At 42.2% G+C, this 16148-nt stretch overlaps 1 protein-coding gene across 2 annotated transcripts in view; it reads left to right on the forward strand.

Moving 5' to 3' along the window:
• DAG1 (dystroglycan 1) overlaps positions 1 to 10679 on the forward strand; it is a 60279-nt gene extending 49600 nt beyond the window's left edge. For both annotated transcript variants that reach the window (XM_083726370.1, XM_083726371.1), the window contains exon 3: positions 5650 to 10679. In XM_083726370.1, the coding sequence (XP_083582496.1) occupies positions 5650 to 8037 (2388 nt within the window). In that variant the 3' untranslated portion in view covers positions 8038 to 10679. The remainder of the gene's footprint in view (positions 1 to 5649) is intronic.
• The last annotated feature ends 5469 nt before the right edge of the window (positions 10680 to 16148 follow it).

Genomic DNA, 16148 nt, shown 5'->3' on the forward strand with positions numbered 1-16148 from the left:
ATCTTAGGCTTGAATATCTTTCTATTCTACTAAGATAGCATGGGGAGGCAATATCACAAACACAGCCATGCACTTTTTAGTAATTCATGTAGCCACTTGTCTGTACACACCGAAGTGAGGCTTTAACCATGGAATTTCTTCTAGATTCCACTACATATTCTGGCCAATATATGCAGTATGACTAGAAAAGTGTTTCTTGGGTTTATATTTGTATGTGACATCTTAGTAAAAAATATTGTGGCTGTCAAAGCCATAGTCTGACTGCTGGCAAAGTTTACTATGTGTGAGGATGCAATTACTGTACAGTGGGACCTCAGGTTACATAAGCTTCAGGTTACATACGCTTCAGGTTACACACTCAGCTAACCCAGAAATAGTGCTTCAGGTTAAGAACTTTGCTTCAGGATAAGAACAGAAATCGTGCGATGGCAGCGGGAGGCCCAATTAGCTAAGTGGTGCTTCAGGTTAAGAACAGTTTCAGGTTAAGTACAGACCTCCGGAACGAATTAAGTACTTAACCCGAGGTACCACTGGGATTTGTTTGTTTGTGGAAATAGGCATTAACAAAATAGTAGTCCCTTGACACACAGATGCATCTGAAGCACAGAGTGACAACAGGATATTGGAGTAGATGGGTGGCTGGTCTGATCCTGCAGGGCTTTTCTTAAGTTCACAGCTGCAGCATTGGCAACATGTTATGGAAAAACTAACCCTGGTTTACACTTTGGCAAAATTATGGTGCTAGAAAGTTATCTTGCACTTTTCACTATCTGAGAATTGGCTTTGTCTCCCATCTTCTTTGATTATCAGGGAAGGAGTAAAGAAAAGAAATTGAAATCTGTATATATTTAAATAGGCATAAATTGTCAATGATCTGCTACTCTTGGGGCAAGGATGAGCAGTGAAAGCCCTATTGAAAAGGGCACCAGTCCCATACATAAACAGTGTCTGGTGCATAATCCATACTTGGTATTCTTTTTACTTGCATTTGCCTTTTGGGACTCAGTTACATAAACTGCACGGGTAGTGGTTGGCTTGTTTCAGATTCTGTCCAGAGTTATACATATTATAGTCATGTTTGTGTGGATGCTGCAGGGAAACGTACAGTGTGGTTGTCATAAAGGTCTGGTGTTAGAATTTTGAGCTGCATGTCTCCTTTTTGAAGAGGCCCTAATACTATACTACATAGTATGAAATGCACTTAAAGAAGCTAGAGTTAACTTTATTTCCTGAACTCTAGTGTGAGGAAGTTCTGCAAAGCTGCTTTAGTTTTATGAGGGAAGCAACATACTCTTGCCTCATTCCTGTTTAGCATCATGCGGGAAATATTACTCATCTTTGTCCCTCAAATTTGAATACTTCTTGAAAATAGTAATAATCAGCTGAAGCAGAAATAAGTTTGTTGTTGTCTTTCTTTCTTTCTTTCTTTCTTTCTTTCTTTCTTTCTTTCTTTCTTTCTGGCTTTATTATTCAATTAGAAATTGAAGGTGTGTATCTGTCTTTGATCCAGTTCACATGTAACACTAGATACCTGCAAATCGTAGTTCCTTTCTTGTTCTTAACTATTGTATTGGGCTGGGTTAGTACCAAAGTGCTTCCCCCCCAAAAAAAATCATTTGCACCTCTCAAGTGATAATGTTAATACTTGTAAACCATGGGGGATTCATTCTCCTAGTATTCAGTTTTAGTGCCCACAGGGCACTCTGCCAGCTTTCATTGGCTTTTTTGCTTCTGTTTCCTGAAGTCTGTCACAGATAAAAGGCAGAGCAGAGCTCCAGCAGCAATGGAGAGTTTCAGATCTAAGGATGTAAGCTATACACTGGGAAGACTTTGCCTCGGCAATTCACTAGTTGGCCTCACTCAAATCACTGCTGTTGACCACCACCACCACAACATGCCCTTTACCCTAAGGTCCCAAGGCAGGGTACAATTTAAAATAGAACAGTAAAACGTTTTAAGAACTTATAATTACAGAAAATACAGTAGTGTGGATAGTAGCAAGTGGCTTACCTTTGATACCCACTGTAAAAACTAAGAAGCTTCACATATATTATTGAAATATTCAAAGTGCTGTAAAGATGCCAAGTATAAAATCTTTCTATGCAGTATCACCTCGAGACTTATCTACATGTCTGCTTGTGAGTCAGGCATATCAAATTCATGTCCTTTCATCCTTCCACCTAGTTTCTAAAATGATAGCCATTTAAAATCTGTCCAGTACTGTGTCTCTTCAGTTGGCAATGTGATTTTGACAGAATTGAATACAAGCATTACCTCAGTAAAGTTTAAAGCTGCAGTCAGGAAGTGTGAAATATTCTATAAGCACTTCCACATATGGTACCTTGACAAGGTAAGAGGCTTAAATTTAAGGTGTGGCTCACACTGTCTGACAGCTGACCTTGGCTGCGATCCTGCCAAACTGGAGTTTACTCTTGCTGAAGAACGTTAAGGTGGCAAAATTTGGGCAGTTTTGTTCTGCATTCCTTGCTTTGTTGAACTGATTCAGTGACTGCAGTGAACAAAAGAGGAAGAAGGCACATGGTTTAAACATTTCTAGAATTGGGCATACACTTTGAAATTTCTCCTTACTTAAAAATCCATGGTAAAAGTGGTTGTGAGTAATAATAATAATAATCCATTTTAAGAAATGCCTTTAAAATTATTATTGTTGTTATTATTTTTTTAAAAAAACATGAATCCTCAAAAGGGAGCAGTATATTCAGCACTTAGCAGATACTATCCCCTGACTGAAGATTTTCCCAGTGGGGCTGCCTTGCTGTGATATCACAGAATGTTCACAAACACTTTTTAACTACTCAAGAGAAAGCTGTTAATATCAAGGACCCAAGACAGAAGGAGCTAGCATAGATAGCATTTTGCTTACTGAGATGTTTGCACCTCCAGGTGGTTGGCAGTATTTGTTGAAAAATGGGAATGATCTGGCCAGAAGTAAACATTTTTTAACTCATGAATTTTAGCATTTGCTTAATTCTCCCATTGATGTCAGTGGGACAAAAGTGTTACACTCAGGCTGCAGGCTGCGTTTATAGAGTAAAATGAAAATGGCTTTCTTCTGGGTAGACACATAAAGGATTGCACTGTAAGTTTTCTGAGAAAACAAACTTTTCCATTCACCTATCTGTGGTATTCTTTCTTTCTTTCTTTCTTTCTTTCTTTCTTTCTTTCTTTCTTACCTTACCTTGTTAACACACCACTTACCAAAAATAAAATCAAAACTGCTGGTCGCAATCAGCTATCTAAATTAAATCTAAACCATTATCTATTGTAGTGATTCATGCAATTTTTCTCCAAAAAAAGTATTTAATTGTTCCTTTTGTAAAATGTGTTTGTGTGTTGTATAATATTGTTGATATTGAAATGTAATTGTTTCCTCAACTTTAGCTGTTCTGAGGGCTAAACAATACTTGCAATTTGCCAGAATGAGAGAGTATTTTCATAATTTAGGCTCCGTTTGCATGTATCACATTAGTTAAATGTGAACCATCTTAAGGCAGATACAACTGAGTTACTATTATTTACACTGAATAGTTCCCCAGTAAATGACTGTACAGTCTGAAACATGTTGGGATTGGGATATCTATCTGTTATGGGAGTAGTATTTTTTTGTTCACCTATTTTTTCTGTTCACCTATTATGTTTCCCCCTTTACTTCCTTTTTTTTAAGAGGAGGAAGGTACAGTACATATGCAATGAATCCATTTTTGCTCTATGGCGGCAGAGTATAAATTTGAGTTTTGGCAAATCATGAAATTTATATGAATTCTACAGACCTTTAGAGAAACAAAAATGTCTTTTACTCTGAGAGCTTAATCACAGCTGCGCACTAACTGCAGCAAAGTCATTTGGAACTGTACCTAGAAAGACCCAGATTCTACTCATGGGCTCAGAATACCTTGGAATGCAAAAAAAAACCCAATTAAAAAAATACATTGGAATGCAAAAAAACCAAACCTCAACAAAACAAGATGACCCTGTTGTTGGATACAGTTTCTAGACACCAAATCAACATTACTACTTATTTTAAAATATTATTTTAATATTGAAGGTGCACCATGCACTGTAAAGATCACAGATAGAGCAGTCATAAAATGTTTTGCTGCCTGAAATGGAACCAAAATGGCGCCGCCTCCTTCTAGGCAGGATGGTTGCTGGGACTCCCTTGGTTTCAAAGCATACAGGAATTTGCACAGAAATAGATTTTATATAGTTTTCCCATCTATTTTGAAGAAGGAAAAACTCAGCTTGGCATGCTGTCAGATAGTTACTCTGATAACAAATGGCTATAGATAAAGCAGGATCCCAATAAACATACAGTCTGCTAACTGATATTTTGGCTCCCATGGCTTCCCATGAAACCAACAAAAGTATACAGGTTTCATCCATGCCTCTTTTCCTTCATTCCTTCCTTCCTTCCTTCCCTTCCTTCCTATCCACAACACCAAGAAATACAGGATTATAACCAAAAGCTATATAATTGAGGGGAAATGGAAGAAATGAGGAACAGAAATCAAAGAGGAGGAACTAGGTGCATTGACCTCTAATAAGATCCTTTTTGACATATGGGAGTGCTTTCTTTTTTTTCTTACATTAAGTTTCCACTTCCTAAAGTAGGCCAGAGGATTTTGAGTGTACATTCATATATGTAATTAGACTCTGAGATCTAACCGCTGCAGCATGTCATGCAACAGAGTTACTTATGAGAAAGTATATAATCAAGTGTTCTGTTCCTGAATACAAAGGTCTCAGGAGACCTTAGTACACTTGAATCCTTAACTGGTGTCTTTAAGTTTCTGAAAAACTTTTTCCAGAGTGTTTCAATTATGTATATTTGAAGCAATAAAGTTGGTCTAACAGAACCACCAGCAGGAACCTTAAAAAGGGACTCTCATATGTTCTTTCTGGCTCCTGGTGGCCCTTTGGCACAGTACGTATCTTTCCACTTTTCTAGTAGAACGTTGTGTTCACTCTTGTTACCCTAATGAAAATGGCTAAGCATACTGTAAAGAAGCAGTGAAAAATCAGGGTCCTCTGTCTACATTGGAACACGCTAGACACACTGAGTGCACGACTTTGATCATTTTAAATTATTAGGAAAAACCTTTTGGTACCTATTTGACCGTCCCCTTTCAACAAGCCTTTTCAGTTAATTTTTTTACCCATCTGCATCTAACTTGAAATTGTTTTGAAGATGTTTTTATGGTTTTATCACTTGTTTTACCACCCTGGGCTCCTTTGAATTAAATAAATAAATAAATAAATAAATAAATAAATAAATAAATAAATAAATAAATAAAATTAGTGAGTCAAAAAGCAAAAAGAGCCAACATTACCTTTAACAAAAGTTTCTCTACCTAGTCACCTGTAGGTGATTTGGGCTCAGCCTAGGCCCTAGGCAACCAAGTGAGTGTCTGTTTTCAATCCTGTTTTAATTTATTAACTTGGTTGTTTTCAATCACTTTGACCTATCAAGTTGAGCTACTGCTCAAGATTTACATTCAATGTGTACTTGCTGGAGGGGTTCTTAAACGCCTGTTGCACAAACTTTAAAGACCAGAGTTTACTGTTATACTTATTTCTAAAGAATGTTGTAACTACCTGTGACAGTTTTTCTTTCTTTCTCTTTCATAGATTACCGAAGCTGGGAAAGAAACTTTGCCTTCTTGGTTGCATTGGGAACCAGAGAGTAGCACCTTGGAAGGTCTCCCGCTTGATACAGATAAAGGCATTCATTATATCTCAGTGAATTCAATGCATCTGGTATCTAATGGAAGCTACGTGCCCCAAACCACCAATGTCTTTTCCATTGAGGTTCACCCTGAAGATCATAATGAACCTCAGTCGGTACGGGTGGCTTCACAAGATGTGAATGAAGTAGCACCGTTTGTGTGTAGCGCAGAGGAACCAGTCACTATTTTGACTGTAATTTTGGATGCTGACTTAACAAAAATGACACCAAAGCAGAGGATTGAACTTTTAAACCGAATGAAAACCTTCTCAGAAGTGGAACTTTATAACATGAAATTGGTTCCCGTTGTAAATAATAGACTCTTTGACATGTCAGCCTTCATGGCTGGCCCAGGGAACGCAAAGAAAGTGGTGGAAAATGGAGCCTTACTATCTTGGAAACTAGGCTGTTCTTTGAGCCAGAATAGTGTCCCAAACATAAGCAATGTTGAATCTCCAGCTAAGGAAGGTACAATGTCTGCTCATCTTGGCTACCCCGTGGTTGGCTGGCACATTGCGAACAAGAAGCCTAATCTTCCAAAGAGAATAAGGCGGCAGATTAATGCTACACCAACCCCTGTGACTGCTGTTGGACCTCCGACAACAGCCCTCCAAGAACCGCCAATTAGAATTGTTCCTACACCCACTTCCCCAGCCATTGCACCTCCCACTGAAACAACAGCTCCTCCAGTAAGAGAGCCTGTCCCATTGCCTAGGAAACCCACCGTTACTATTAGAACAAGAGGTGCCATTGTTCAGACACCAACCCTTGGACCAATTCAGCCAACCAGAATGATAGAAGCAGTTTCTACTACCCCTGTCCAGATCCGGCCAACAATGACGGGGCAAGTTGAACCTACTGCAGCAGTTACACCGCCCACAACAAAGAAACCAAAAAGAACTACGCCAAAACCGTCCACACCATCAACCACCGATACGAGCACGACACGAAGAACTCCCAGACCCACCAAAATTCCTCGACCTCCAAAGACTCCCGGGACTACTAAATCACCTTTCATTCCACCAGAAAGAGTTTCGCCACCAACTCGCATACGCACCACTACAGTTGGAACTCCTCGGGTGCCCAATGATCCGCCAGAACTGAAAAACCATATTGACAGGGTGGATGCGTGGGTGGGCACTTACTTTGAACTCAAGATACCTTCAGACACTTTCTATGACAAGGAAGATACCACCACTGATAAACTGCAGTTGACCATGAAACTAGAAAATGAGAAGCCGTTGGAAGAAAACTCATGGGTGCAGTTCAATAGCACTAGTCAGCTAATGTATGGACTACCCAATCGCACACACTCGGGCAGGCATGAATTTTTCATGCATGCCACAGACAAAGGGGGCCTTTCAACAGCGGATGCATTTGAAATATTTGTCCATAGTCTTGGAGCCGACGAGGTGCCTCCCGTTAAATTTAAAGCCGCATTAGAGGGAGACTATACTACAGTTGTCAATGACATTCATAAGAAAATTTTGTTGGTGAAGAAGTTGGCTTTTGCCCTCGGAGACAGAAACAGTAGCACTATTACCATAGAAAACATTGTCAACGGCTCCATTATAGTTGAGTGGACAAACAATACTCTGCCTTTGGATCCATGCCCCAAAGAGATGATTCGCACCATGAGCAGAAAAATTGCTGATAATTCTGGCAAGCCAAGCCACGCTTTCAAGAATGCCTTAGCGCCAGAGTTCCCGGCTAAGAACATTTCCGTTATTGGTGCTGGTAGCTGCGGACGCATTCAGTTTATTCCTTTCTATAGAGAAGGACTTCCTACAACGGCACCGCCTACAGTTGTGCTTCCGCGGGATCCAGAAAAGACGAGCGAAGACGATGTGTACCTCCACACGGTCATCCCCGCTGTGGTGGTGGCAGCAATCCTGCTGATTGCTGGGATCATCGCTATGATTTGCTATCGCAAGAAGAGAAAAGGCAAGCTCACCATAGAAGACCAAGCCACCTTTATCAAGAAGGGAGTGCCCATCATCTTTGCCGATGAGCTGGATGACTCCAAGCCTCCCCCTTCCTCCAGCATGCCGCTGATTCTACAGGAGGAGAAAGCCCCTCTCCCGCCCCCAGAGTACCCAAATCAGAATATGCCAGAAACCACCCCGCTCAACCAAGACACCATAGGAGAGTACACGCCACTGCGAGACGAAGACCCCAACGCACCGCCCTACCAGCCACCCCCTCCCTTTACAGCACCCATGGAGGGCAAAGGCTCCCGTCCGAAGAACATGACCCCATACAGGTCTCCACCTCCCTACGTCCCCCCTTAATGAACAAGAGGCGCTTGCGGAGATGGGGCCTATAGTTCCACACCAGTGTTGTCTGTAGGGGTCGGTGGCCTGCGAATCCGTTACCAATTAGGAAACCAACATACATAAGCTCAAACGTAGCCCGGTCCCGGCAGGCCCTCTCTCCGAATGCGTTTGCTACACCACAGTGCTTGTGGAATTTTCGGGACACTGATTTTATTTTTGCCTAACAGCTTTTGTTTTGTTTATTCATAGAGGGGGGGAAAAATCTACTTGGCTCAAAAAGTATTTCTGACAGCAGGCGTCTCAAAGCATCTTGTGCAAAGGGAGAATGGCTGGACATGCAGGCAGCGCTAGGGGTGGCACGCTGGGTCTCTGCTGTTTGCCTTTAAAACTAACTGTACTGTTTTTTCTATTTCACGTGTGTCTAGCTACAGGGCATAACATGAAACGTAGCCTAAAAAATTAAAACCGGAGGACTTTCTGAGGTCAATGTTAAGTTTTTACATTTAATTGCTGTTACCTAAACTTGTATGTATAGAATGGGGAGGGGGAGGGGAAATGCTTTACTACAAATAAGCTCCAGGGGTGTTTCCAATGCCAGTCAGGCTGAGGGACCGTCTTTTTTAATCAAAGGAATCCTATTTTTTCACACATTATACAGTTCAGTCATCAGCTGGGGTCCTTTTTGCAAGCTGTAGAGAGAGCTCTTGTTGCTCCAGCCTGCCATTGCTGGACCGATGCCATGCCGATAGCCATAGGTTTCTGGAAAAAGGATAGAGTTTGGAGAGCTCTTTGTAATTACCAAAATGAAAAAAGATGAGAGAGAGGGTTGAATCTAGCTATGTAGCAGCATTTGCTGCCTTTTGGAAACCGGGGCTCCAACAGTGGTAGCTGCAGGCTGCAAGGGTCATGGTGCTGCGCTGAGGTTTTTCCATCTGGAAGGCATCCTTTGGCTTTTGAAACACTCTTGAGATATTTTGGTGAAGATGCAATATTTTTATGTAGTGTAATGCAGTTTCCTCACATCAAGACTCCTCCTGGACGACAGTATTGGAACAGTCCCTCTTCCCCCCCAATCACTCACTGCTGTCCTCTGCACACACACAGACGCAATAGTAGCTGTCTGGCGGTTGGCAAAATAAAATAAAAAACATGTGCGCGCCAGAAATAGTTCATAGTGAAAATCAGTGAACTCTCAGCTCTAATTTTTTACTAAATTTTTGATACAGCCTCAAATTGTTTTATTAAAAAAAGTGATTAAAAATGGTAATGCTGCCAGCAGTTTGTATGAGCTTAGCTTCTTAGTATCAATTCAACGGGACTGGCTGCTTTGCTCATTTTAGATTTTTTTCCCTTTCTTTTTGGTCTCTCATAGTCATTGTTTTTAAATATTAGAGCCATGTCTAGGTTTCTTGCCTTTTTAAAAAATGAACTTCCACATGTCTCTCCTGGGAAGTTGGAGTGACTATCAAGGTCACCCCCATGCCTTTCTCCCCCCCTTTCAACAAAATGATTTTAAGCATGAGTTATTAATTTTTTCTTGTCCATTTGAGACTATTTTTGGTACATTAGAGGGAGGAAAAGCCCTTTGCAATAATTAGTCCATCCCCTGGCTGGGGGCTGGGCAGCCTCTGGCTGACTTTGCACACAAAGCAGACACTTTTAAGCCATATTGACTGTTTTGCAAAGTATGATGGTGTGCTGACATGGCCAGTTAACACACTAGTGGATGAATGGCTAAAATGACCTTCACCTCTGAACTTGCTAGGGTGGCATTTCCCATCAAGCCTTTTTTTGACTACTTGAATAGGATTTTGTCTATTAAAACAAATGTTAATTTGACTATGGCCCCATATAGTTCTGCACTCTGCTTCTGCCCCCTGAGGTGGGCTGGAGGGGTTTGTGTTGAAGTGAGGGGGACTGTAAGGAATGCTTCAGGTTTAGCCTTTGTCTAGTTTGACAGGTATAGATTTGCCCTACAAAGTTTTTTTTCCCTTAAAAAAACACCACACCTCTCCTCTATCCCTTCAGTGCTTGAAAGTTGGTGTGTGTCTCAGATGAGGAGAAGCGATGGATTCTGCTCCACACATAGGAGAGCTGGTTGAAGGGAAAGGGATTAAGTGGCACCACTTAGGGCAGACTGCTTTTGAACAGACACTAGAAATACGTTTGTAAGAATGCCTCCCCCCACAAGGTAGCGACCATGGCAGCACAGTGCCAAAATCTATACTGGCAGGCCTGCATTTCAGATGTCTCCCAAGTTATCAACACACACAGCCTCCTAAGCCCAAATGCTGCAAGTTAGAAGGGCCTTCCAAACAGTGCCGTTGTCCCTAGCAACTGATGCCACTTTATAATGGTCATGCGCAAGCGCAAACGGTTTCAGGCCTGGGCCTACCTGTCACCATAGAAACTGGAGGCGAAGGGGCAGTGAACAGAATAATAACAATGGCATTCTCATCAGCCGCCTTCCCCCTAAGCACCAGTGCTGTTTATTTATGCCACTAGACACTGTAATGGTGGGAGAAAATCTTGTATTAAAAGTGTTCACCAACCACTGATGTGTTTTTATGTCCTTATATAATTATTTTAAAAAATGTGTTTTCTGCATTCTGTAAAGAAACATATCAACTAAATAAACCAGTGTACTTTACTACAAACACAGAGGCTAGTGAGCTCTTCCGTTAGACCCCTCTGGGTTCCCAGCACACATTATTCCCATAACATAGGAAGCTCAGACTGGAAAAGAAGCTGTAGAAAGTGCAGTAGAAGAATCCCATTGAGCTCGAGGGTGCTGTGTTGAGTGCGGTAAGTGAGCTCCATTCTGCTTTGCACAATTCAAGACTCTATACTCATTACTGGCTTAAAGATTTTACAGTTTAGGAGATGTGAGAAACAAAGCACAATGGTATCTGCTTAAATCCTCCCCGGTGATGAAAGATTTATTTCTCCATTTTTTTTTTTAAAAAGAAAAAGGTCAGAGTGAAGTTGACAAGTAGTACAAAGGTTGCGTTACTGGAAAGAATTATTTTAAGTGTCAAGCCAATAAAAGATTCCTGGAGTTGCCAGCCTTCAAATACCAAGGCACCATTCTCCATATATGTTACGTTGTTTTGTCAAGTGCGTCTCAATTCTTATGCATCCTCATAAGAACCCTATTTTGTAGATCACTAGGTCCCATTTTACAGAAGAGAAATATAGGTATGGTGATATACATGATACGTACAATGGGGCTTACTCCTAGTTAGATGGGTATAAGATTGCAGCCCTTAATCAAGACTACCCAGTGTGTTCTTGGCTGAACATGAATTTAAATCTCTTAGTCCAGTAAGAGTCCCAAGTCATCCAAGGACAACTATACTGTGTAAAAGCAATACTGGATGGTGTTTTTGTTTTTTGCAGTTTATGGCCTTCATACATTTGCTGGCTTTCCGCCCTCTTAGCAGTGGAAGAATGGGTTTCTCCCTGCCGATGACTAGAGCAACAGCCTTAGTAGAGATTTGAAAGTTTACAGTTTTCCTGTTCCCTTTCTATAATTCAGACTGGGAACACATTTGAAACATCTATCCATTCCTTTAACATCTCAATTGCTGTTCTATACCCTAAACTTACTGAGCTAGAGTAATAAATATCAATAAAATGAGATGCACTAGAGTATTAACGTACCACAGTTTCAATTCTATAGGAAAGTGGTCTCCCTGCACATAAAAGTCACCAACACTTAGCTGTTTGTATTTGGTTTTACTGGGTTTTTACCTGCACTAGCTAATATTTTTCTACATTGTTAAGGCTTCAAGCCTTATTGCGGAGTAAGCTTCATTGAACAAAAGTGAAACGGAGTACACAGGAACACACTATGTCTGCAGACCAGATTTCACTTATTAAAGTGAAACGATTTAAAAAACTAAACGATTAAAAAAACTAAGCAGTGATAGCCACCAACTTGGATGACTTTAAAAAAGAATTAGCTTTATCATGCATGAATCTGCCTTATCAGTGACTGCTAGCCATGGTGGCTATGCTTTGCCCCTATGGGTGGCAGCAGTTTGCTTCTGAATACCTGTTGCTGCAGACTTCTAGTTGGCCATGCTGAGAACAGGGGGACGGACATTGAGCAGCTTCTTCTGTTCTTAAATATGTATATGCTGCTTGGTTAAAATTACCGTATATACTCGCTCAATTGGAAGCAAATCTAATTACCGTATTTTTCGCTCTATAAGACGCACCAGACCACAAGACGCACCTAGTTTTTGGAGGAGGAAAACAAGAAAAAAAATATTCTGAATCTCAGAAGCCAGAACAGCAAGAGGGATCGCTGCGCAGTGAAAGCAGGCATCTTTAATTTAATCTCCTTTGAACCAAGAACTTGCCTTATTTGTACTTATTTTTAAACCAGTGGTGAAAGCTGCCATGGTTAGCCAGGTGCAGAGTACTCCCAAAACACTTTAACCCACATTAATCAATGAGTTTAAGCATACCAGCAAAAGATGAGGGAATTCTGGCAAGATGTGCAATCCATTTCCATCACTGGTTTGCACACCATGCAAGTTAAATCAGTTTCTGCAAATCTCTCAGTGACATTTAACCTAATTGGTAGGCACTGCTGTTCCTTTGCTCACAAATGCAAAATTCATATTGGTTCAAACATTGCTCATCCTCAGAGGAACCTGAAACAATACCACGTGACCAGAACTCAGCTTGCAGCTCAAATTTCAAATGCTCAGCTGGTGATAGAGCAAAAAGCTGCGATGATTTATACATTTTATGTGTAGTAGGTATGGACTTGCAGTCAGTAAGATTGACATTTTATTGATTCTGTGTGCATCTTGCTTTCAAGGACTGTTCTGGAAACTGGTAAACTTTACTGGCTTGCTGGATTGAAGTGAATCTAGTGCTACAGTCTACTGCGTTACGTTTCTTTGCAAGGCCCTGGATATGCCAAACTGCACTGCAACATACAAGGAATGACTCAGAAGTTCCTTCTAAGTTACTCTTGGTGGTTTGCTTATGTTTTGTTAGCTACTCTGCTTACTGTGTTGCTATCTTCCTAAAATGTGTCTGGTTTTGGGTTTTTTTTTTAAAGTTAGCCATGATGTTTTAACTAGTAAAATGCCTGTCATAATAATGGGTATAGGCAGGGAGGGTGGGTGCTTGCATATTATAAAGATCCTCCCTGGATAGAGCACATCTCTGCATTCTGCTCAGCTCACAGAGACGCATGGGATGAGTGGAGACGCCTCAGGCCTGGGGGCCAAATGAGGCATCTCTGTCTGGTCTTTGGGCTCTTCCTTGGACACACTTGTTCTCAGGCCGTACTTGTCTCCAATCCTGCTCCTCCATACCCTCCCTCGACCGCCTTTGCCTGACTGGAATGTGCCTTGAACTGTGACCAGACCTCTTTGTTCCCTGGCTGGAAATCTCGGTACATGCAAACCTCTGATTCATCCTGACCTCAAGTGTCCACTGCACCAACTTCTTTGTTCCCACCCACCACTGGCATGACGCCCCACAAGGGAATGCAACCCTTGGGCTGAAAAATTCTTTGCCCGTGTTACACTCAGGCACCAGGAATGTTTTATCATTATGATTATTATTTCTATATGCCACCTTTCCTCCAAGGCGCTCCAGGTGGGGTACACACTTCTCCCCGTCTCCATTCTGTCCTCACAACAACCCTGAGTAGGGATTCGAATCTTGATCTCCCAGATCCTAGTCCAGTACTTCCCACGCCTCCTCACTGGCTCTCCACACAAGGATCCCTCTTCCTGCAAGAACGGATCTGAGAAGGCATTTCTTTATCACGTTAAGTGTCTGGAAGAATGTTCAGAATTGATTCTACGATTATGTTGTATATTGGCCTTTGTCAGCCTAGTGCCCTCCAGGCATATTTGGACTTCAACTCCCATCAGCCACAGCTAGCTTGTGCTGATGGGGGATTATGGGAATTGTAATCCAAACCTATATGGAGGGCACCAGGTTGGTGAAGGCTGCTATATATACAGGATTCCATCTTCCCTTCTGGGGAGCCCAGGCCAGTGAGTGTGTGGGGTTTTCATCTTCAAGAACCTTGGGTGTGATATTTTCTTATCTTACTGCTATTCTGACCAGCCATGTTAATGTCACATTTTTCCAATTTTCTACACCCTTTTAACATTTTCACCGTAAGTAAGACAAAATTAAGTTTCAAACGTTTAGATTTTTAAGGCTATGTTTACTATCTTCACAAATTGAAGATTGGACTACACAATCTTTGTGATTTATCAGTGTTAGTAATGGAATGACCATTGCACTTCTTTGCATTGCATTTCCCTCTGACCTCATCGTTTACTGTCATCACTACCCCAAAAAGAATGTATGTTATCCTCCCTTCACCACAAAGTCCCAGGGCAGGTTACAGCAAGAGAAAAATACAAGCTTGAAATCAGTTAAAACATGTGCCTATACCAGCCATTCAGGAAAATCTTCATGCATTCAATGAAGTGGTTGGACTCTAGTCCACAAAAGCATCTGCCACATTACATTTGCTATTACGTATTTAAGGTGCCACAAGACTCTTTGTTGTGTATTAGGCTCTTGCAGAGAAGAAACACACACCTGGAAACAACAGATTGATTCACCTTGAACTTGCCACAAGCCTTGTTTTAACTCCAGCAGTGCAGACTCACAGGTCCTACCTTAGGGCATGCTGCAAGCCCAGGATGGTTTGCATGCATCTTTGGGGCAGCTGATTGACATAGAATGGAGCCTGTGGTTTGTCTTCTCTTTCTGGAAGGCAAATCGGCCTCTGTCAAGGTGGGTAATTGGCAGCACAGTGCAGCTGCTGCCTTCTTGCATCCAGCAATTGCAAGTTTGAAACTTTCCTGCTGCTATTTTTGGTGTGTGGCTCCTGCTGCACCCTAAGGCTATGAATTGGATTGTTCAGCCGTGTGTTAATCAGGCCGTATTCAGAAGGAGAATGTGGAGAGAATGAGAAAATGGATGCTTAAAAGCTTTCTAGCATCTCCTCTGAAGAGGCTGAGTGGCAGGCCTCCATGTGTTCCACCGCCAGCCGTACCCACTACTGTCAGAGCAGCTCCCCCCCACACACCTTCTTTCTTTGGGAGTCTGTGCCATTTGCTAGTCTTGTGTATGTGCGTGCCTGCAGAAAGAGAAAGGGGAGCACATGGCGCCTCTGATAAGATTCCCAGCCCAGCCTTGTTAGCTTTTCTGCTGCTGAAGGCCAGGAAAGCACGGCTAGGCTGTGTGCTCCCTCCCTCCCTCCCAGTCCCTGTTGCTGCTCCAAAGCTTTTTTGCTCCAGGCCTCGCTTTGGCAAGCTTACAAGCAGTCATTAAGCCCATCCCATCTATTTTAAACTCTGCCAGGATGGGAGAAGGGAAGGTTCTGTAAAAGGCCTTCCCTATTTATGGCTCTCTTAACAGCAGAAGTTTACCCACATCACATAGCTCCCTCCCTTATCCAGACTAGCTACATTTAAAGAGAAACTTGCTCAGGAGCTCCTCACCTCACCCTAGGCCGCTCATTATTTCTTCTTTAAAAAAAAATATATATATTTCATTTGAGAGGTCCAGCATCAAGCCTGCCCCAAACTCGCTGGGGACAAACAAGCAATTTTTAGCCTTCGTGGGTGGAGCAAATTTTATATTTTGTAACTTGACTCCAGCAGCATTTGCTGTAATTCGAGGGCGAGGCACAGAAGGCTTCAGTGCTGGGTTTTCTTCGCTGCCTCCTCCTTAACGCCGAGCTCTGCCTTCCTTGGGGGAGCATTGCCTCCCAGGAAGTTCAAGCATGGCCTTGGGGAGTTTTTCTGGAGCGCTTTTGCCCTGAGCTGCTGTTGGCCGAGGATCCCTCTCCTGTGGTCTGATAAGACAATGTTGACCTCCCGTGTGCTGCGGACGCCTGTTCGCTTCCCTGCCGCATCTGCCGCTCTGTACATGTCATCCCAAATTGTGTCTCTGCAGCCAGTGACAGCTTCCACTAACCTACTTCCTTGATGTGATTATGAAAACTGGGAGAACAGTCAGCTTGTGCTCTACCTGTCTCTCATGATCAGGCAAAGGGGGTGCAGGGAAATTACCATCTCCCTCAGGATCTCTCTGCAGGATTATGTGATGGCAGATCAATAGCTCTG

The sequence above is a fragment of the Podarcis gaigeae genome (genome assembly GCF_964106915.1).
Source record: "Podarcis gaigeae genome assembly, chromosome: 2".
Lineage (NCBI taxonomy): Eukaryota > Metazoa > Chordata > Lepidosauria > Squamata > Lacertidae > Podarcis > Podarcis gaigeae.